The sequence below is a fragment of the Carettochelys insculpta genome, chromosome 1, assembly GCF_033958435.1.
Source record: "Carettochelys insculpta isolate YL-2023 chromosome 1, ASM3395843v1, whole genome shotgun sequence".
NCBI lineage: Eukaryota > Metazoa > Chordata > Testudines > Carettochelyidae > Carettochelys > Carettochelys insculpta.
The window spans coordinates 14666322-14688885 of record NC_134137.1 but is presented as its reverse complement, the minus strand read 5'-3'; the positions used below and the strand labels follow the sequence as shown (position 1 = coordinate 14688885).

The 22564-nt window shown below is 48.3% G+C and overlaps 1 protein-coding gene across 5 annotated transcripts in view; it reads left to right on the top strand.

The window, feature by feature from the left end:
• The window catches only part of XRRA1 (X-ray radiation resistance associated 1), a 67827-nt gene that overhangs the window by 16536 nt on the left and 28727 nt on the right, over positions 1-22564 (top strand). For all 5 annotated transcript variants that reach the window (XR_012642469.1, XM_074976764.1, XM_074976683.1 and 2 more), the window contains exons 6-7: positions 15169-15266; positions 19106-19239. Coding sequence is in view for 4 of the 5 variants with exons in the window: in XM_074976764.1 (XP_074832865.1) it covers positions 15169-15266; positions 19106-19239 (232 nt within the window). In the remaining variant the exon portion in view is untranslated. The remainder of the gene's footprint in view (positions 1-15168; positions 15267-19105; positions 19240-22564) is intronic.

Genomic DNA, 22564 nt, shown 5'->3' with positions numbered 1-22564 from the left:
CGAAGCATCTCTGGGCTCTTGGATGGAGTCTCACAAACACGTTGAGAAAAGCATGCACATGTGGCATCTCTCTGCTGGAGAACTGCTTCCCACCACCCAGTAGGTTTCCTTATAGCAGTTTTTATGATAATTCTAATAATGCCCAGCTCTTTCAAACACAAGAACAAGGAGTCTTGTGGCACCTTAGGCTACATTTACACTGTGCCCTTAACTCGAAATAGGCGATTTCAGGATTTGGCACTGTCTACACAGGGTCAAATTTCAAAATACTGCACTATTTCGAGGCATCCCTTACTCCTCTCATGAGAGGGATAGAGGGATGCCAAAGTAGCGTGCCCAGTATTTCAAAAAATATTGCCAAATACCAGATGCATTTCCTAGGCACACAGTTAACTATTTCAGGATACCTTGTATCCTGAAATAGCTCTGCAGTGTAAACATAGCGTTAAAGATGAACACGTTTATTGGGGCATAAACTTTCATGGGTTGGAACCCATTTAATCAGATGTGGTAATAAATGTAATAAAAAATAAATATATTAACCTTTAAGGTGCCACAGGAACTCCTGGTTGGTTGTACTGAAACAGACTAACACAGCTACCACTCTGAAGCTTAGCTCTTAAGTAGTGTTTTCCACCCATAGAGCTCACAGCACTGTAAAAAGAAACCAGAATCACCATTTTCCCATTTTACAGATGGAGAATTTACAGCCAGGTGAATCGACCTGTTGAAGGCCACCTGGCAGGACAGTGGCAGTACAGAGACTAGAGCCCAGGTTTCTTGAGTCTCAGGTGTTGGGAGCAAAAGACTGACTGATGCCCGCTCTGATCTTACAGCAATTGCAGAGCGATCTTGTTTAATGTTTCACGTATGTAAGATGCAAGCAAGTACAGCGCTAGCAAAAATTGGTTTAACATAAAACTTGCATTGCCATGGGTAGACTATTCATAGGGAAATGAGAGACTAATACTAAGGTACAGGTTGAACCTCTCTAGTCCGGCACCCTCGGGACTGGCCGGTGCCAGATGAGAGAATTTTCCAGACCACAGGAGGTCAATATTGTGTTGCAGCATTACCAACACTTCCACAGCTTACTGTGCTCTTAGAAGACATTTGGGGTAAATTACAGATAAATAACAACACAGAACACTGAGAGCTAGGACTGGTGGCTGGAAACAAACTTTATGAGACCATGGGAAACTTGGTCACACCCATAAGTGGTTATGTGGCTAAGTAAAATCATGCTGGACTATGGATGTTGCCAGATGAGAGAGTTCCAGATTAGAGAGGTTCAACCTGTATAAGAAAAGATAATGAAAAGTCCTGTATAAGTCAGCCTAACAAAGAGAAATCAAAGCTGTGACTTGTCTGGTGCTGGCAGCAATAGTGGTGAAACTGTCCTGATGTACTTCGTTTCTTGTGAGGAATTGGTCGATGCTTGCTTGCGCGTTGCCTTGATACGTATTTGTTAGACCCACTTGCAGAGTGGTGTATTTGAAGCCAACACAAGCATTTAATTCTGTGTGCTCAGTTATTAATTTGGAGAACATGAAATAAACTAATTTCAGCTAGGAATAAAATATTTATGCTAAATGTTTGCTTTAGTGGTTCAAGGATACACCCAGGTTAGAGGGGAGGAAATGTATGAAATTGACTTACATCTTGGAAAAAGAAAAAACAAAAATAAAAAAAGCAGTTATGTAGCGCTTTAAGGACTAACAGAATAATTTATTAGGTAATGAGCTTTCGTGGGGCAGACCCATTTCTTCAGATCAGATCTGAAGAAGTGGGTATGCCCAATGAAAGCTCATCACCTAATAAATTATTAAAATTAAATTATTTTGTTAGTCTTTCAAATGCTACATGACTGCTTTTGTGTTCTTTTAGGATACAGATTCACATGGCTACCTCTCTGTTACTATCTTGGAAAAAGAGCAATTTATCGTGGGCCGTCATGCAGAGATCATGTTGAGTGAAGATGTGGCTTATATTTTTTTCAAATGTATGCATTAGTAACAGCAGGAATTTCCAGACTTATAATTAATTACATTTTGGAAGAAATAATAAATCTTATCCAACAAGATTTAAGCATGTATCTATGCTCTTGGAGAACAGGATAAGATCTAATGTGGGAAACAGATTGCATCACAACTGCATACTGTATGGTTTTTACATGTTATTTGAACCATCTGGCACTGACTGTTGTCCAAGACAAGCTATTGAACTGGATGGACCTTGGATCTGATCCACTCTTGCATTTCCTGCCTTCCATTGTACCTGTTTGCCCTTTACTAGCCTTACAACAGCATACACAAAAGAAAACATTGGGGCATGTAATCCAGCTGGTTGGTCATCTTTATGGGTAGATATCTAGGATAGACTAGGAAGAATAGAATTATGGATGGTTGGCCATGCAGAGGAAGACTAAGACTTGGTCTACATTTGAAACTTACATCAGCATAACTACATTAATCAGGGGTATAAAAACCCACACCCCTGCCCAGCTTAGCTATGCTGACATAACTGCATCTACGCTAAGGGTTATGTCGATGGACGAGTGCTTCTGTTGGCGTACTACTACTACTTAACCCTTGTACTCTGAGTGGAGCACAGGTCATCTACAAGTCTACATCTTCCACTTCATCTACATCTTCCACTTCACTCTGTCTCGGGACAAAACTTCTAGATGACTCCAGGAGTACCCCAGTTGTTGTCATTCAGTTTCAGTAGATCTTCTCCATGTTGTCCGAGCTGATGTAATTTGGGGACATGGCTATTCCTACCTTGACAAAATCCCAACCCCTTTTGGCTACGTCTACACGTGCCCCAAACTTCGAAATGGCCATGCAAATGGCCATTTCGAAGTTTACTAATGAAGCGCTGAAATGCATATTCAGCGCTTCATTAGCATGCGGGCGGCAGCCGCGCTTCGAAATTGACGCTCCTTGCCGCCGCGCGGCGCGTCCAGACGGGGCTCCTTTTTGAAAGAACGCCGCCTACTTCGAAGTCCCCTTCTTCCCATGAGCTCATGGGAATAAGGGGACTTCGAAGCAGGCAGCATCCTTTCGAAAAGGAGCCCCGTCTGGACGCGCCACGCGGCGGCAAGGAGCGTCAATTTCGAAGCGCGGCTGCCGCCCGCATGCTAATGAAGCGCTGAATATGCATTTCAGCGCTTCATTAGTAAACTTCGAAATGGCCATTTGCATGGCCATTTCGAAGTTTGGGGCACGTGTAGACACGGCCTTTCAGTGCTGTGGAGCAGTGTTGGCGTAGCTTATACCAATCTAGCTGTGCTGATATCGTTTGTGCAGTTTAGACATACCCTTAAATGAGGCAAAACTTTGGGAAATGGAAAACAGTGATGGTCAGATAAAATCACTGAAGGACTGAAGATGGCCATCTTCTGGGTGGGGTCTGTAAAGGATCACGCTAGAAAAGTTCAAACACACAGAATGATGGGAGTTCATGCAGGGTTTTAAACACAAATATGGCAGTTGTGAAGTGGATCCTAAAATATATTGGGAGTCACTGGAATGATCTGAGGATGGCATGATCTTGTCCTGCTCTTTTATATGCATGGGAGGAGGAGAAGTAGTATTCTGTACATTCTGAAGTGCTGGGAAATGGAGGCACAATGGGTAAGGGAGTCGCAGCCATCAATGTAAGAAGCAACCTGGAGGAAGTCTGCAGCAAGGCTGGAACTGAGAGAGGTCCATACATGATCAGTGTTGCAGAGCTGTATTTGTCGGCCTATTTGGGATATGCAGGATTGCTCCTGACAGAGAGAAGCAATCACCATCATCATCATCAACAACCATGGGCTCAGCGCCAGTTGGTGTCCAATGCCTCCCTCTGTATTTTCTTCCACCTTTCCCTGTCTGGTGCTTAGTTTCTGTAGACTAGCTCTGCAACAATCTATTATATCATCTATCCATTCTCTGTGGGGTCTGCCTCTTCTATTCGAACCATCCATTATGCCAAATACCAGGGTCTTGATTTTTTGTTTGTCGTTCATTCTGCAGATATGCCCGAATAGCTATAACTGGCATTGTATAACCTTCTGCAGTAGGTTCTCTTTTGGCTGCATCTTCTTATATAATTCCCTGTAGGTGACCTTCTGAATCCACCCTATTCTGAGGATCTTTCTAAAACAACTCCTCTCGAATGCCAGTATCCTTCTCTTCGAATCTTTCATTATCACCCACGTCTCACATCCATACAGCATGCTGCTGAATACATGTTTTCAACACACTCTGATTTGTTCCTAAGCTAATCACTTTGCTTCCAGATCTTACCCACTGTCTTCCAACCTGCTCTTGATTTCTCTATTCTAGTTCCTGTTTCCTTCTTACATTCTAGATCATATGTTATGTTGTTTCCTAGGTGCATGACCTTCTCTACATTGTCTAGTTCAATCCTGTCTTCACTGGTCTTCCTTCCTATTTTCTTATCTCCAAATACCATTGTTTTTGTTTTATTGAGGTTCATAATCAGTCCATACTGCTTCCTTCTTCTTCGAGTGTCCCCGTGGGTGCTCCACAATAGGTGACGGGCTTGCCCGGCGCCGCAGATCGGATCTTCCAAGCAGTTTCTGCCGGACCGCACATGCGCCGGCACGCGCCGCTCCCTTGCGCGCTCCTGGCCACGTGCGCGATCCGGTCCCCGCCAGTTCCTCTTAACCGCCGTCGGCTGCAGACGGAATCCGACTAGGCTAAGGCCAAATAGCGTATTCAATGACTTTATCTGTTTTTCTTTCAAAGTTTTTTCAGATACTTAGGCTACTATGAGTTAGCCGGTTGTTATTTTGCAAAAAAAAAAAAAAAAAAAAGAACAAACAACAACAAACAAACTACGAGCGGGACAGCTTCAGCCAGTCCCAGTAACAAGCGCCGGAGGCCAGGAGCTACGGCCATCAGCCCTCCTGCTGAGGCAGGCCATCGGACGGGGAAAACAGCACAAAGAAGGTGCTAAGTACCCACTTAATAAAACTCAAAGACTCACCAACAATGTCCTCTTCAGGCTTTAAAAAATGTGAGTCCTGCCGAGAGGCGATGCCAGTGTCCGATGGGCACAGCCTATGCATAAGGTGCCTGGGGGAGTCCCATGTGGCACAAAAATGCGCCTTCTGTGCAAGATTAACGACCAGAGCACGGAGAGACAGGGAGATGCGCATTAAAATGCTGCTTCTTGATAAGGCCCTCCAGCCAGACGTGCTGGAGCGGCTGCAGCAGGAGGGACCCTCCGGGGCCCTTAAAAGGAAAGCTGCCTCCCTCACTCCATCAGCGCAGAAACGGAGGAAAGTCTCTCCAGCCCGATCCCTGCCGGCAGCAACAGTGAGCGGGACGGGAGGAGCACGCAGCCCCCAGCCGCAGCAACAGCTGATCGGCAGCGGCACGGAGAGCCACGTGCAAACGGCTCAGCCTCCGATGATCAGCCAGCCGCCCCGCACCGCAGGCAGGGCGGCGGCTAAACAAGCGCCGGCACCGGCGGCACCGCAGGCAGCGGCACCAACCCCGGCGGAACCGGCGGTGCAGAGCGCGCAGGCACGCAGCCTGCAGGCGCAGAAGGACACCGCACGTGCGGCACCGCCTTCGAGCGTGCCTAGCACGGTGCCGACGGGGCCGGGATCCCCCGTGCGTCAGGGGGCGGAGTCACCTCCTCCAGGGAGGGGGAAGGCTGCACACAAGAGGAGGCATTGCAGCCCCTCTCCGGACAGGGCTGTGGAGCTGCTTTCTCACAGCCCTCCGCTTACGTTGCAGACTCCAACCAGAAGGCAGGGGTCCCCCCTAGCCTACCCGGAGCCCCCTTCTCCATTTTTGCAAACCAGCCTCACCCTGGATGGCACCACCTTCACCCTTCCTGGGGTTTGAACCACTGGACTATTATGCGAAGTCGCTCTCTCCAGTGTCTCGACGATCTCCCTCCCCCAGACGTAGAGGGTACACACCAAGGGAGTGGTCTAGGTCACCCTCCCAAGAACAGTGCCTATACTGCCATGGTCGCCCCTACCATGTGGGGCATACACACCATCGGCAATCTACTAGGGAAGGATCCCCACAAACTATCTCGTACCCCCGAGGGCAATCGCGACCGGGGACAGAGACTCAAGCATCCCAAGGGGGACTGGTCATGGAACCCCGAGATTTTCCCTCGCAGACCTCTAGCGAGAGGGTGTACCATCACCAGCAGGAACCGGAAGGGTCCAGAGAGATGTACCCCAGCGGTTCCTCACTCTCTTCCCCGGACGAGGCTACGGCCCTGGGGGACGTCCATCCTACGGACGATCTCAAACAGTTTCAGGAGCTGTTTAAGAGGGTGGCCTTCACGCAAGGCATCCAGACAGCAGAGGTGCAAGAGAAACACCATAAGCTCCTCAAAAATTTGAGACCTCCGGCCTCTTCCAGAGTAGCAATACCGCTTGATGAAGCGATCTTAGAGTCCGCCACTACGATATGGCAGACCCCTGCAACTATTCCGCCTGTCCAAAAGAGAGCGGATAAGAAATACTTCGTGCTGGCGAAGGGCATGGAGTTCCTGTTTAGCCACCCACAGCCAAACTCCCTGGTGGTGGAGTCCTCGCAACAAAGATCAAAAACATCTCAATTTAAAACAGGGGGAACGGACAAAGATGCCAAGAAGCTAGAGCTGTTCGGCAGAAAGGTCTACTCCTCCTCCACTTTAACGTTGCGAATGGCAAATTACGCAGCGCACTTAGCGAACCATAATTTTGACAACTATTCCAGGTTAACTTCCCTCATGGACTCGCTTCCAGAGGACAAAAAGCCGGTCCTCAAGGCCATAGTACAAGAAGGCTACGCGGCTGCGAGGATGGGAGTTCAGATTGCTTTGGACGTTGCGGACACGGCAGCACGTTCCACAGCAACCGCAGTGGTGATGCGAAGGGAGTCCTGGCTCCAGACCTCGGGTATACCGAGGGATCTGCAGGCGAAGATAGTTGACCTTCCCTTCGACTCGCAGAAGCTGTTTGCTGAATCAACTGACTCGGTCCTTCATTCCAGTAAAGATTCAAGAGCCACACTCAGGACCCTGGGGATTTACACCCCCCCATACACAAAGAAAAGGTACTACCCTCAGCAAAGGCGGTACCAGTACCAGCAACAGCGCCCCCAGTATCACAGGGGTTACGAGCAAGGGCGACATCAACAGCACCAGCAATACAGAACTCCCAGGCGATGCTCACAACAGAGCCGGGCGTCCTCGGGGCGGGGCCAAAGGCCACAAGTTTGACATACAGATCCAGGGCTGCGCCATCACTACCATCGCACACGGTCATCCGAAGCAGCTATTTCACCATCGCCTCCGACCATTCTACGACCAGTGGCAAAGGATCACCACAGACAAATGGGTGCTGGAGATCATAGCCACGGGGTACGCCATCCCCTTCCAGTCGCTCCCACCGTCACGACCTCCACCCAAGCCCCACCTCCAGGAGGCCTCCCACGTAGCGAGGCTCAGGCAGGAGGTGGACCATCTCATGCTCATGGGGGCGGTGGAAAGAGTGCCGGAGCAACTGCACGGGAAAGGGTTCTACTCCAGGTATTTCCTCACGGAGAAAAAGACAGGAGGCTGGAGGCCCATCTTAGACCTTCGCGGCCTCAACAGGTACCTGCGCAAGCAACGTTTTCGGATGACCACGATCGCCTCCATCCTTACAGCTCTGGACGATGGAGACTGGTTCGCAGCCCTCGATTTACAAGACGCGTACTTCCACATAACCATCCATCCGGCTCACCGGCGATTCCTCTGGTTCATGGTGGGCAACGAACACTTCCAATACAAGGTCCTACCGTTTGGCCTCTCCTCGGCCCCCAGAGTCTTCACCAAGACCTTGGCAGTGGTGTCAGCCTACCTGCACAGACAGGGGGTATTCATTTTCCCGTATCTGGACGACTGCCTGCTCAAAGGGGCCTCGAAAGGAGAGGTTCTGCGCATGATACGCGTCACAGCAAACACGTTCTCCTCACTTGGCCTGGTTATCAATCTGGCAAAATCACAAATAGACCCCACACAGGACATAGAGTTCATAGGGGCTCGCATAAACTCAGTTGCAGCGAGAGTATACCTACCAGAGGCTCACTTTCGAGCCATCGGTTCCCTCGTGCAAGTCATCACCTTCAGCCCTACAGTGCCGGTCTTGACGTGCCTGCAGCTGCTGGGCCACATGGCAGCGGCGACGTTTGTAGTGCAGAACGCCAGGTTACACATGCGCAGCATGCAGCACTGGCTGGCGAGTGTATACAAACCGGCAGTACACACCGTTCACAAGGTGGTGTCGCCCACAGCCGGGGTGCGCAAATCCCTGCAATGGTGGGTAAACCCCAGGAACTTGCTAACAGGGGTACCCTTCCACCAGCCGCAAATATCGGTTTTTCTCACTACAGATGCCTCCCTCATAGGGTGGGGAGCGCACATGGGCGAAGAGGTGACTCAAGGACTGTGGTCACCCACGGAACAGTCACTACACATCAACGTACTGGAGCTCAGAGCAGTGTTCAACGCCTGCAAACACTTTCGAGACCACATACAAGGCAAAGTCGTCGGGATCAGTACAGACAATACCTCCACCATGTTTTATATAAACAGGCAAGGAGGAGCTCGATCCCGTGCCTTATGCGCGGAAGCAATCCGCTTATGGAACTGGTGCATCGCCCACGATATAATTTTGAAAGCCTCATACTTGCCGGGTGCGCACAACGTGAAGGCAGACCAGCTGAGCAGGCGTTTTGCGCTCACCCACGAGTGGCAGATCCGTCCCGATCTGCTACGGTCGATTTTCCACGCATGGGGTTTTCCCCAAATAGATCTGTTTGCCACTCAGCACAACAAGCAGTGCCCACGATTCTGCTCCAGGGCAGGACTGGGATGGGGGTCCCTGGGGGACGCGTTCGCGATCCCGTGGGGGGGCCCCCTGCTTTATGCGTTTCCTCCCACAGTGCTGATCCACAAAGTTTTGCAAAAGGCCAGGAGGGAAAGGGCCCGGATGATCCTGATAGTCCCAACGTGGGATCGCCAACAATGGTTCCCCCTACTCCTGCGCATGTCGGACCGTCCACCGATGCCTCTTCCGGTGGCGCCGGATCTGCTCACGCAAGCCCAGGGGTCCGTAGTGCATCCGCACCCCCACAGCCTGCGACTGCAAGCGTGGTTAATCCATGGCTCAGCTCCCTAGAGAGCACATGCACAGTGGCAGTACAACATGTCCTAGAAAGTAGCAGGAGGACTTCCACTAGGAAGACCTACAAACAAAAATGGACTCGCTTCACGGCTTGGTGTTCTACCAAACAGCTGGCCCCCCTTTCGGTGCCTATACCTACAATTCTAGAGTATTTACTGGACCTCAAGAGAGGAGGACTCTCGCTATCCTCGTTAAAGGTCCACCTTGCCGCCATCTCGGCGTTCAGACATGAGGAGGAAGGGCACACTGTGTTCACCCACCCTATGGTTACCAGGTTCCTCAAAGGGTTGATAAACCTCTACCCCCCTCGGAAACCGATTCCACCTTCGTGGAACTTGGACCTAGTGCTTACCACACTGATGGGACCATCGTTCGAGCCCTTGGCCACGGTTCCCCTCCGCCTCCTTACAATTAAGACGACCTTTCTTCTCGCAATTACGTCAGCTCGTAGGGTGAGCGAGCTTGCGGCAGTCATGGCAACGCCACCCTGCACTGTTTTTTCCAAGGAGGCGGTAACCATACGGTTGCATCCAGCCTTTGTCCCCAAAGTTTCTTCCGAGTTTCACATCAATGAACCTATTGTTCTACCCTCGTTTTATCCAAAACCTCATAACTCCAACGAAGAGACGCGCCTACACCTCCTGGACGTGAGGAGGGCGCTAGCCTTCTACGTAGACAGGACCAAGTCCTTCCGGAAAACGGATAGACTCCTAGTCTCCCTCGCTCCCAAATCGAAAGGAGAGGGTCTCTCCTCGCAGAGAATCTCAAAGCACATTGTATCCTGCATAAAAATGTGCTACGAGCTCAGAAAGACTCCTTTATCGGCCACTCCCAGGGCTCATTCCACCAGGGCGGTGGCGGCATCAACAGCCTTTTTCAAGGGCGTTGCGTTAAAAGACATTTGCAGAGCGGCGACCTGGTCGTCCTACGACACCTTTGCCAAACATTACGCCCTTCACAGGGTATTCCAAGAGGATACCCGTCTCTCTGCAGCGGTCCTCTCAGGGACAAGCTGCACATAATCCGATTACCCACCTCCTATCTTGGGTTACTGCTGGGTAGTCACCTATTGTGGAGCACCCACGGGGACACTCGAAGAAGAAAGAGAAGTTACTCACCGTAGTAACGGTGGTTCTTCGAGATGTGTCCCCGTGGGTGCTCCACTACCCGCCCATCCTCCCCGCTTCGGATCTCTGTTAGTGTTTTGCAGGGGCACCCGAGGCGGTTGGTCGAGGAACTGGCGGGGACCGGATCGCGCACGTGGCCAGGAGCGCGCAAGGGAGCGGCGCGCGCCGGCGCATGCGCGGTCCGGCAGAAACTGCTTGGAAGAGCCGATCTGCGGCGCCGGGCAAGCCCGTCACCTATTGTGGAGCACCCACGGGGACACATCTCGAAGAACCACCGTTACTACGGTGAGTAACTTCTCTTTTCCTTGGTTAGCACCTGCACCATTCTGACTAGCTTCTGTTCATCTTCTTCAATGATAACTATATCATCTGCAAACATCAAGTTGCTGATTCTCATCCCATGCACACATATCCCTTCAGCTCTTCCTTGATCTTGTCCATCACTCTCTCCAGGTGCCTGATGAAGATTCTCAGCAATATCGGACCTCCTTGTTGCATACCTCTACTTGTTCTAAACAAACTTCCCATCTCTCTGCGCATTCTCACCACGGCCTCTGAATTGCGGTTGATATCCTTCAACAACTGTATCAGTCTGCTATCCACTCCGTAGGACTCCAGTACCTCCCAAGTCACTTCCTGATCTATACCGTCAAATGCCTTCTGAAAATTGATGAAGCAATTGTAGATGTTCTTGTTCTTTTGTCAAGCTTTTGCTGCTATCAATCTTAGTGCCAATATCTGCTGTATGGTACTTCTTTCTTTCCTGAACCCTGCTTGCTTCTCTGCTAGATATTCTTCTGTCTGCGGTCTCAGTCTATCCATCAGTATCATCAGCAGCACCTTGCCTAGATGACTCGTTAGGGCGATCATTCTATAGTTTTTGTACTCCAGTGCACTTCCTTTCTTGTGTATTGTCACTAGCACAGATCTTGTTCATTCCTTAGGTGCCTCCCCTTCTTTCCATGCTGTATTACATAGTCAGTGTATTTCATGAGTCATACTTTCTCCTCTGTATTTGATCATGTCTCCCATGATCTTATCATTTCCAGGGCTCTTGTTCTTTAGTCATTTCACTGCTCTTTCTACTTCCTCCTTTGAAATATCGGTCTCACGCTCGATGCTCAGTGGAGATATCTCTTTCAGTTCTTCGATCAGTCTCTGTGAGACACTCGGGTCCAACTGAACTTTGTACAGATCGGTGCAATATCTCATCCATCGCTGCACAACTTTTTCCTTGTTCATGAACACTTCTTTGTTTTCATCTTTGATCGCCATCTGCTTTGGCTGCCACTTCCTGTTAATATTCCTAATCATTTTATACGCCTCCCTGGTCTTACATTCGCCATAATAGCTCTCTATATCTTCACACTGCTCCTCTAACCATTTCCCCTTAACCATTCTGGCTGCTTTCCTTACCTCATTGCATTTCACTCTGTATTGCTGTTCTGCCCTCCCAGAAACATCCCTTCTGATTTTCAGTGCTCTCTTCTCTTGGACCACTTCAGTCTCTCCTGTATAATCCACTTCTTATTGATCTTCTCTTCTTCCAGAACAGTCTGCTCAATTGCCTCTTCCATCACTGTGGCTATCCCTTCGACTATTCTCCCGCATTCCTAATCTTCTCTTCAAACGCTGCTCTCTACGCCTTCCCTATTTCTTCCGCATCTAGGCTTGCTATGTTTCTTCTTTTCTTAAACTGTGTCTTATACTTTCTCTTGAGTTTTATCTTGATATTTGCGATCACTAGACGGTGGTCCAAGTCTATATCCACTCCTTGGAAAGTTCATCATTGCTGTACTGATGTTACCCATCTTCTTCTTATCAAGATCATATCTATCATGTTCTTGGTCTTTCCATCATTCAAACACCATGTCCACTTCCTACAGTCCTTTTGTTGGAATCTCATGGTGCAGATCACCATCTCATGCCCCACAGCAAACTCTAGAGGGGATATGGAAGAGAGATGTGTTGGTCACCAGAGGAGATTGGACATGAAGGTCAGAACAGATAATGAAGGTTGGGAGAGTGTCATGGGAAGCTTTGGATATGGAGAAAGAAACCAACGAGGCGAGAAACTACTAGAATTTGCTACAGAGTATGAGATGGTGGTTTGCAGCACGAGTTTGAACAAAAGGACTGTAGGAAGTGGACATGGTGGTCAAATGACAGGAAGGGAAGTAATGGCTGGTGTTATTTTGTTGGACGGAGGGTTGCCAGTTTTGATTAGATAAGGGTTGTCCAACCTTTTTTTCATTGGGGCCACACGGCAATTTTTTGCATGTACTGGGGCCGAACACAAATAGCCCCAAACTGCCACCCTCCCATCCCCAGGCTTAAACCCCCGCAGCCCCAGACTGTCCCCAGCCTAAAGCCCCTACAGCCCCAAACCTCCCCCAGCCTTAGACCCAATCCCCCCATGCACCCCTCTAGTCCAGCTTCTCCATGTGTCTGTCTCAATGCCCTCGCTGCCTCTCCAGTTCAGCCTGTCTGTCCCAACCACTCCCCCTCCAGCCCAGCTGGTCCATTTGTCTATCCTGACAACTCCCCACTGTCCCTCCAGCCCCACCAGTGCTGTCTGTCCTTCCCCACCCAGTGCCCCAGCCCAGCCCTGTCCATCTGTCTGTCCCAACACCCTCCCACTGCCCTTCCAGCCTAGCCAGTCTATCTGTCGTCTGTCTGTCCATCAGGGCACCATTACCTTGAGGACACCCCTCATCTTGGCGAGCAGGGCACAGAACTCCTGCAGAGCTGCCTTGGGGTAGGGTAGAGCTGGCCCTGCAGCAGCTCTTCGGTGATGCTGGTCTGACCATAGTAGGCAGGCTGCTCAATTCTGTTCAGCAGCACACTCAGCGGCTTGACGCACTCGGCGAGGCTGCTCTGCTGCCATGCTGGCCAGACAGAGAGCAAGTAAGCATGTGCCGGGGCTACTTGTTATGGGGAGCACACAGGGACAAATCTCTATGAGGGATGGAGCCTGCATTCTCCATAGCGACCCCTGCTGGCTCCCCCAACACACATCATGGCAGGGCACTGGGAGCTGCTCCTGCCGCACTGTATGGGAGCTGGAGGAGGGAGCGGTGGCATTGGCAGGAGCCGCAAGTGGCTCTTTAAAGAGCCACATGTTGCTTGGAGACGCCCAGCTGCTTTTTAGCCACCGCCGGTTCAGCAGGCCAGATAAAAAGGCTCCACAGACCGGAAACTGGCCTGCAGGCCACATGTTAGACACCACTGGGTTAAATGTATTCCTGGAGATTAAATCACATGATACAATGTTTAATTAAAAATCCATCTTTAATTCCTGGAGACTCCAGGCCATTGCTGGTGGGGATGGCAACAAGTGTTCCCTGTAAGCTGAGCACTTGGGCAGCCACCCAGAGGAGATTCAGGTGCTGCCCAGCTGTTGGCAGAGCGCCCACAACTGCCACAGCTAGCAGCATGTGTTTCTATTGGTGATGCACATCTGTGCATATTTCAGTGCACATAGCAAAACTTATTCTGCCCATGGATGTCAAAAATTAGAGAGAACACTGTTGGCAACCCTAGTTGAAAGTGGACCAGTGTTCCTGAACACTTTAGGCCTCAATCTAATCATTGCTAGCACCCTAGAGGAGCTCCTGTGACACTCCATGTGTTATTAATTGCAGGGCTCGTTCCTAGTTGTGACCCAGGTGGAGGCCATCCCAGATTCCCAGGACTCACCATAAAATGAAATTGCCATCTCAGTTCTTTTTTTCTTTTGCTAAATAGATAATCTTTAGTGGGACAGATTGTTTTGGATGTCCAAACTCCCACTCTTGATTGTTTAAAGAAACTAGGAGTTAGCTTCTCTGTCAGCCAGTCCTTTGTTTCAGCTTGTTTAGCTGAATAATGGGAAGTGATGCTGAAAATTGACATGAACATTTTACACAAAGGAGCATTGAATAGCTCAAAGGGCAAGTAATAAGGTATAGAGTTGTTCACTTTGACTGCTAGCTAGGTTAGTGATGACTACAAATTAACAACAAGAAGTCCTGTGGCGCAATATCAGTTAGTCTATAAAGGACTTCTTGTTGTTCTCAAAGATACAGCCTAACATGGTTACCTCTCTGATAACAATTGTTACTGTCTGATGGCTGTTCATTGGCCTTTCTACAAAGTGACTTTGATGGCTTCAGTCCAGTTCCTAATGGACATCACTAGAATGGGTACTGAGATCCGAGAATGTATGGCGGTGGGGGCTGAAATCATAGAGATGGTTCCTCTAAGTCAGGACTTGGTCCTGGTGTGGATTCATTGCTGTTACCCATGACATACCTGATGTTTGTATAAACAGGAGACTTTGGTCTCCAGGGTTGTCAAGCAGGGTTCTCTGGTTGGTGTCTGCTTGTGGTTCCCTCATGTTGTACCTATGACCTTAACTCCATCCTTGTTCGTTCATTTTTTGTCCCGTGTTCAGTTAAGTCCTAAGTGCTGCTCCGTTGCTCATCTGTGGGCGCAGGAGTTCTGTTGCTGGATGGGTTCTGCCCACCTCTCAGGATTTAGAGTCCATTGCTTTTCACCAGTGCTAATGAAGAAATTTGCAAGACAGCTTAAGGGAGTTAGATGGTCATTTCCCATTGACTTTCAGTGAGTGCTGGACCCTCCCTGTCATGTTTTTTTTTTGCATTTTAAGGCTGGAATTTCAAAACAAAACCATATAAATTACCGTTGCAAATAAAATCTGATTTGTGTTTTTCTCCCAGAAAAACAAGGTCCTATTCTTTTCTGCCAGCTTGGTACCTTGACCAGTGCCACAGGAAGATATCAAATGTTTTTTTCAACACAATTCATTTCTCATATGACTTTTTTCTCCTTCTGTCCATTTAGAAGCATTTCGTAAGTTTTCCGGGCTAAGGGAACTAGAACTTTCCTTGAATGGACTACGAAATCTGAAAATCAGTGCTGGAGACTTTCTGCGCTTGGAAGTAAGATCAGAGGGAAGGTGGAAACCAAACACATCTTCAATCCACACATTTAGAATGGGTATAGCAAGATGTAACATATTATTATGGATCATATGTTATTCACATTATTTATCAGGGTACTTAGACTTCATTGTGGATCTTGTGAGTAAAACCTGACCAAAATTGTGAAGATGTGGACAGAAAATATAATGAGGAATTCAATGAGACTTTATCTCTTCATCTTGGGCATAGAGGTGATTCACATACTCCCTTGGTAACAGGAGTGAAAGTAACTTTTAGGCTGGCTCATTTCTGAGAGGTAGCTGTGTTAGTCTGTTTTAGCAAAAACAATGAGGCCTCTGGTGGTACGTTAAAGGTTAATGAATATTTTAGGGCATAAGCTTTCATGGGCTGCAGCACACTTCATCAGATGCATGAAGTGGAAGCTTCAGTTTGTCAGGCTAATTAATTGGCTTAGCGTCATTGTACCTGTGGACCAAGCCGTCACTCGGATTGCATCTTCTGTGACACCATTGTTGAGTGATTAAGCCAATCCTGGCTCGGCAGAGCCGATTACAGATGTCACATAAATAACCGCAAACTGCAGGCACTGTATGTTCTTTTTGGATTCTATGCTTTTCCTGTAGTGCCTGGATACACTGACCCTCAAAGCAATTAAGAGCCTGTAAGAATCAAACTACATATTTTCACTTCCAATATGAAATCAGTGCTGCTGTACAGCTCAGAGATGTGGTGCATTGTCCAGAGCAACATTAAGAAAATTCAGACATTTGTCAATAAATGCCCAAGACATATTGTCCAGCTAAAGTGATAAGATAGAATGCCAGACAAAACCTTGTGGACCAAAACAAACCAGAAACCAATGGAGGTCCAGCTCAGGAAGAGAAAATGGTGATGGGCAGGCCATATCCTGTGTGAGGACTGCGAGGACTGTATCACCAGACAAGCATTAGAATGGAATCCAAAGGGAAAGAGGAAAAGGGGACATCCCAAACAAACGTGGTGACGAAGTTTTCTGGACAAAGCAAAAGCAGCTGGCTTATCTATTTAAAGCCTGTTATGCCCGCTGGCATGTAGGGCAACAATGAAGGTCCTCCACTTCTGTCTGTCTTTGGCCATTTCCTCCAGTGTTTCCCGGTTGTAGTTCATTCTCTTCATGTCTGCCTCAATAGTACGCTGCCATGTTGTCTCGGGCCTCCCACATTTTCGTTGTCCTTCAGGGCTACGTCTACACGTGCACCCAACTTCGAAATAGCTTATTTCGATGTTGCGACATCGAAATAGGCTATTTCGACGAATAACGTCTACACGTCCTCCAGGGCTGGCAACGTCGATGTTCAACTTCGACGTTGCTCAGCCCAACATCGAAATAGGCACAGCGAGGGAACGTCTACACGGCAAAGTAGCACACATCGAAATAAGGGAGCCAGGCACAGCTGCAGACAGGGTCACGGGGCGGACTCAACAGCAAGTCGCTCCCTTAAAGGGCCCCTCCCAGACACACTTTCATTAAACAGTGCAAGATACACAGAGCCAACAACTAGTTGCAGACCCTGTATATGCAGCACGGACCCCCAGCTGCAGCAGCAGCAGCCAGAAGCCCTGGGCTAAGGGCTGCTGCCCACGGTGACCACAGAGCCCCGCAAGGGCTGGAGAGAGAGTATCTCTTAACCCCCCAGCTGATGGCCGCCATGGAGGACCCCGCTATTTCGATGTTGCGGGACGCGGATCGTCTACACGTCCCTACTTCGATGTTGAACATCGAAGTAGGGCGCTATTCCCATCCCCTCATGGGGTTAGCGACTTCGACGTCTCGCCGCCTAACGTCGATTTCAACTTCGAAATAGCGCCCAACACGTGTAGACGTGACGGGCGCTATTTCGAAGTTACTGCCGCTACTTCGAAGTAGCGTGCACGTGTAGACGCAGCCCAGGTGTCCAGTGAAGTGCTATCTTTACAATGGCATCTGCTTCCCTTCTCGTCTCGTGTCCTATCCATCTCCAGCATCTTCTCACGATTATAGTGGTCATATCCTCCTGGTGGCATTACAGGAGCCATTTAGATTTCATTGTGGATTTCATTGCCAAGTTCTCGTCCTTTCACACCACTAGCCTCTACAAAGATACTTCACATCTTTTGACAGAAGGCAATCTACAACCATGACCTGCTTCTATTGGGGATCAAATCAAGACTAGACCCAAGGATCACAAGATATGGAGAATGACTGTGGAGGCCCTATACTCCACTAGGAGCCCAAAGGATTAATTATCATCATCACAATGGTTTGACACCACGACAATCTGTCCTGAACCAAAGTTTCCAGATCACTGAGAAATATGCTGCCTGACTTCATGCTGGCCTTTAAAATAGCTTTATAGCACTTACACTGACCACCACTAGAGACCTTTCCATGAGAAAGTGGGCTATAGAAGACCATCTTTAGTATCCTTGTATCATCCATCCTCATAACGTGATCAATCCAGCGAAACTTTTTCTTTGTAAGCCTTGCTCCCATGCCCATGACACAACACAGCTTAAGATGAATTTTGTCCCACCAATTCACCTGGGCGATCTCCTTCAGACAGCGCATATGGAACTGATAGAGTTTCAAAACATGATGGCAATATATTGTCCATGATTTTGAACCATACAGCAGGATATTCAGGACAACTGCCTGATAAACTGCTGCCTTGGTATGGAGTTTAATACCATGGCCATGGCACAGGCGTTTGGTCAATTTTCCAAAAGCAGCATTGGCTTTGGCAAATTGAGCACAGATGTCATGATCCATGTTTAAGGTAGAGGACAATACACTTCAGAGAGAGCGGAACTTATCAGCAGCAATCACTGGAGTGTGGGGCCCTTTCTGAACAGGCTGAAACATAACCTCTTTCTTCTTGAGACTCACTGTGAGTCCAAAACAGGGAGCAGAAGTAACAAAGTGATCAAAAAGCTCCTGTGCATCCTGGACTGGATGAGCCAACAATGCACAGTCATCAGCAAACAGAAGGTGACGGGCAGCCTCATTAGCACTGATGTAACTCTCCCATCTCTGTATAAATCCCTGCCAAATTGAAGCTTCCACATCATGCATCTGATGAAGTGAGCTGCAGCCCATGAAAGCTTATACCCTAATACATTTGTTAATATTTAAGGTGCCACGGGACTCCTTGTTGTTTAGGCTGGCTGTTATGGAGTACTTCGCATGTGGTATCCATGTTGGAGATTGGTGGACGAGATGATGACTTTAGAATTGCTTCAAATTCCCAGGCTGGTTCATTTCAGGCATCCTTCAGTTAGACGCTCTTAAAGAGACATGTTGGAAAGATTTTCCTGACAACTTTGTTGGAAAATATCGTTTTGGATACAATTGTTCAGTGATTAAAGCTACATGCCTCTGTTCTTTACAGCCACTCTTAAACCAATTGTGTTCATGATTAGGGGAAGGAGCAAGGTATAATCTTAGAGCACAGGTTTTATTCCTGGCTCTACTGGAGGTGTTCTATGTGACTGGGGGCAAGTCAAAGAAATGATCTGTGCCTTAGTTTCCCAGTCTGTAATATGAGGGTTGTCATAGGTATCAGATAACTCTGAGCAAGAACTTAGCTCATTTTCAAATGTGCTTTGCTTTTTTTCCAAAAAGCTGAGTGCCCACCTACCCCACTGAAGTCACTGGAAGTTGAGCATCTCCATCACCTCACAAGATTGGGCCTTCACTGAATGTCAATTATTTATTATTAATATTTTCTATACATAGGAAACAATCAATAATTCCAGCAGAGGCCAGTGTATCAGTTTGGTTTTTGCTACATCAGGAATTTCTTTTCCATTTCCCCTAGATACTGGATCTTTCTTACAATAATTTGTCTCCTGAGGATGTCCGGACATTGGGAGTTTTGTCTCAACTTAAGGTTCTTCATCTAACAGCCAATGGACTTAGATCTCTTCCTTCTGACCTGGCAGTCTCAGAGCAGTAAGTCTGGAAAGAGAGAGGATTGTGAAGTGCTATTCACTTGATTTGATCGCTGTGCATGATCCAGTCTTTCTGAAATGTAACCAAGGCACTTTGCTGTTTAAAAGACACACTGTTGAGGGTCAGGTGAAGATCAGGGAGCGTGTTGTGTTGTTATTATGACTGTTAGATGGCTATTGTCATGGCTGGCAGGCCAAGGATTGAGCTTGTCTTAACCGCAATCACGTCTCACCTTGAAAACTGAAACTGTTTTTTCTTTTTTCTGGGTGAAAAAAGACCCCTCACTGAAGTAGGCTCCAAGCTGATGACAGTGTGAACGTGACCTTCCCCACCCCAGGAAACTGGCCAGCGTGTTAGAGTCCAAAAGCACACAAGGTTTATCATGGAAAATCCAGCTTGCTTAGTTAGCTGAGGAAGAGCTGTGTGAGCTGCAGATTTCTACATGGGACAGTTCACCACACATAGGTGTGTGGGTTGCACTTGCACAGATTCTGGATGCAGTGCAGGAAAGCACTTAAGCACCTGCGTAGCTATAAGCATGTGAGCAGTCCCGTTGACTTCAGCCCCATGGGGACCATAGCGACACCTGGCCTGTGATCAAGGTGGGAGAACCGCCTCCCCTCTACCCCAGCTCCTAAGTGTTGGGGTTTCTTAACATCTGCCTCCCTAGCAGAGGCAGGGGGCCAAGCTGGGAACTTTTGTGTTGCAGTATCTTACCTGTGCATTGCCACAGCTCCACCTGTGTCACCACTGAAGTCAGAGGTCCTCCACACCTCTCAAGAGGAGCTTGTCAGCTTTATGTTTCTGGCTCTAATTGAGCCCAGGCTGATAATTACCCAAAGCTGCTACCATCTAGCTGTTTGGTTGCCTGCATGAGGAAGGCATGGTGGCCTAGTGGAGACAGCAATGGAGTGGGGCTCAAGAGATCATGCTTCTGTTCCTATCTGTACTGCTGAGTGACCTTTGGGTAAGTCAGATCTCTGCCTCTGTTAAGTGGGAGTCAAAATGCTGACATCTTTTGTAAAGTGCTTTGACGTGTTCTGATGAAAAGTGCTATGTCAGAGGTAGGTCTTCTTCCTGGCAGTCACTTGATAACAAGTAGGATGTCTTCATGTCACCCTCCTATTTGTGAGTCCATCAATGCCTGATCAGCTTGATTCTGGAGTCACAGGTCTTATCACAGAAGGGGCAGGTGTTGGTTCTGTTGGAAGGATATGGGGCAGTTTTTGACATGCTTTTCTTCTTCTCCGCCTCACCTTGTCTGCCCTGTGGTGGGACCTCTCAAATTGCGCCAGCCCCTCACGGATTACTGTTCTCCACTGGGGACAGTCTTGGGCAAGGTTCTCCCAAGTGTCGACCAATGATGCTACACTTTTTCACATGTGCCTTCAGTATGTCCTTATATCACTTCTGCTGACCTCCAACACTCCTCTGTCCTTCTGACACTTCCGAAAACAGAATCTGTTTTGGGAGGGGCTGATTAGACACCTGAACCATGTGACCAGTCAACAAAGTTGTTGGTGAATGATAGTGGCTTCAATGCTGGTCATGTTCGACTCTTCCAGGACACTAGTGTTCATGCACCTATCCTCCCAAGAGGATGATATCATTCCAGTTTGGAGTGGTCAGAGGAGTCCTCTCCATAGGCCCCTGTGACTGGTTTGTTACCCAAATGTAGTGCAAACAGTGTGTAAAAAAGTCCCAAAACATGGTCCGTGTATCTTCCTTTAAATTCCCACCACATCTGGTACATCAATGCAACACACACACCACAGTCTGGCATCTTCCATCACATCCAGGCTCCTCTTTGGTCCTCTCCTGTTCTTTTGCCTGGACAGTAAATGCAGCCCTTCCAGCTGGAGTGTAGTCCTGCTCCTCACAGCAGGACCTGTCACCAGCCTCACCCATCACTGGCCCAGTTCCATTAACATCTCATCTCAGAAGGGCCATTAGGTAGGCCCCCTGGTCCTCAGCCCTTTCTTCTTCAATATGGAGATGTCAGTGGATGAGCTCCCCCTGCTACTCCCCCAGACAAACAAAGAATAAATAGGTAAACATCCAGGGTTGGCTTTAAAGAGCAAACACACAGGGAGAACATCTTGTGGCCGACAATACTGATTTAGATCCCAATCCCACTAAGTCTTTGTTTCCGTGGGTTGGCCTCACTCCCATAAGCAGTGCCACAGAAATCGGTGGGACTGCTCTCCTGAGTGAAGGTGACTCCCACCCGTATGGGTTTTGGACCCTTACTGAGCCCTGACCTGAAAGCCTATGGATACTAAGCACCATCACCCCCATTGACCTCTGAGGTGTAATGAGCATTAGGGTGATCAGCTCCTACCAGGATCAGGCCTTCAATGCTTGCTCAGTGGTCTTGACTATGTGAATTTTGACTGACTATGGATCTTGGGCCCAATCCTGCTTCCAATGTCAAAATTCCCATTGTCTTCTATAGGAGAAGATTCTGCTTCTTGAGGACTGTTGTCTGCTGTTGGGCAGTTTCCCTAGGAGAGGCCAGAGGTATTAGCCATCCTCTCCACACATTCATAAGTGCTAAATCCCCCCACCCACTAGTACAAATGCAAACCATTGAATTGCAGTCACACGTTATATGAAGGTTCCAGTTCTATATAGTGTATGCAGGGTTAATAGATGATCAATAGAGGTTTTGTTAAACAGTTAACGAATCATTCCAGATTGTTATAGTCCTAATGAGTTAATAGGTTATAACCATTTATAGCACATTTAAATCTTGTCATGGACATACTTAGAATCATCTTCAACATATCAAAACCATGCCAGGAATATGCTGAGCCCATCTAAATTGTGCCATTAACATGCTTAGAACCTTAACACACTTAGGCTGTGTCTACACTAGCCCCAAACTTCAAAATGGCCACACAAATGGCCATTTCGAAGTTTACTAATAAAGCGCTGAAATGCATATTCAGCGCTTCATTAGCATGCGGGCGGCTGCAGCACTTCGAAATTGACGCGCCTCGCTGCCGTGCAGCTCGTCCCGATGGGGCTCCTTTTCAAAAGGACCCCGCCTACTTTGAAGTCCCCTTATTCCCATGAGCAGATGGGAATACGGGGACTTCGAAGTAGGCAGGGTCCTCTCGAAAAGGAGCCCCATCGGGACGAGCCGTACGGCGGGGAGGCGCGTCAATTTCGAAGTGCTGCAGCCGCCCGCATGCTAATGAAGCGCTGAATATGCATTTCAGCGCTTCATTAGTAAACTTCGAAATGGCCATTTGCGTGGCCATTTCGAAGTTTGGGGCTAGTGTAGATGTAGCCTTACACAGCTATTCCTAGTTTATTAACC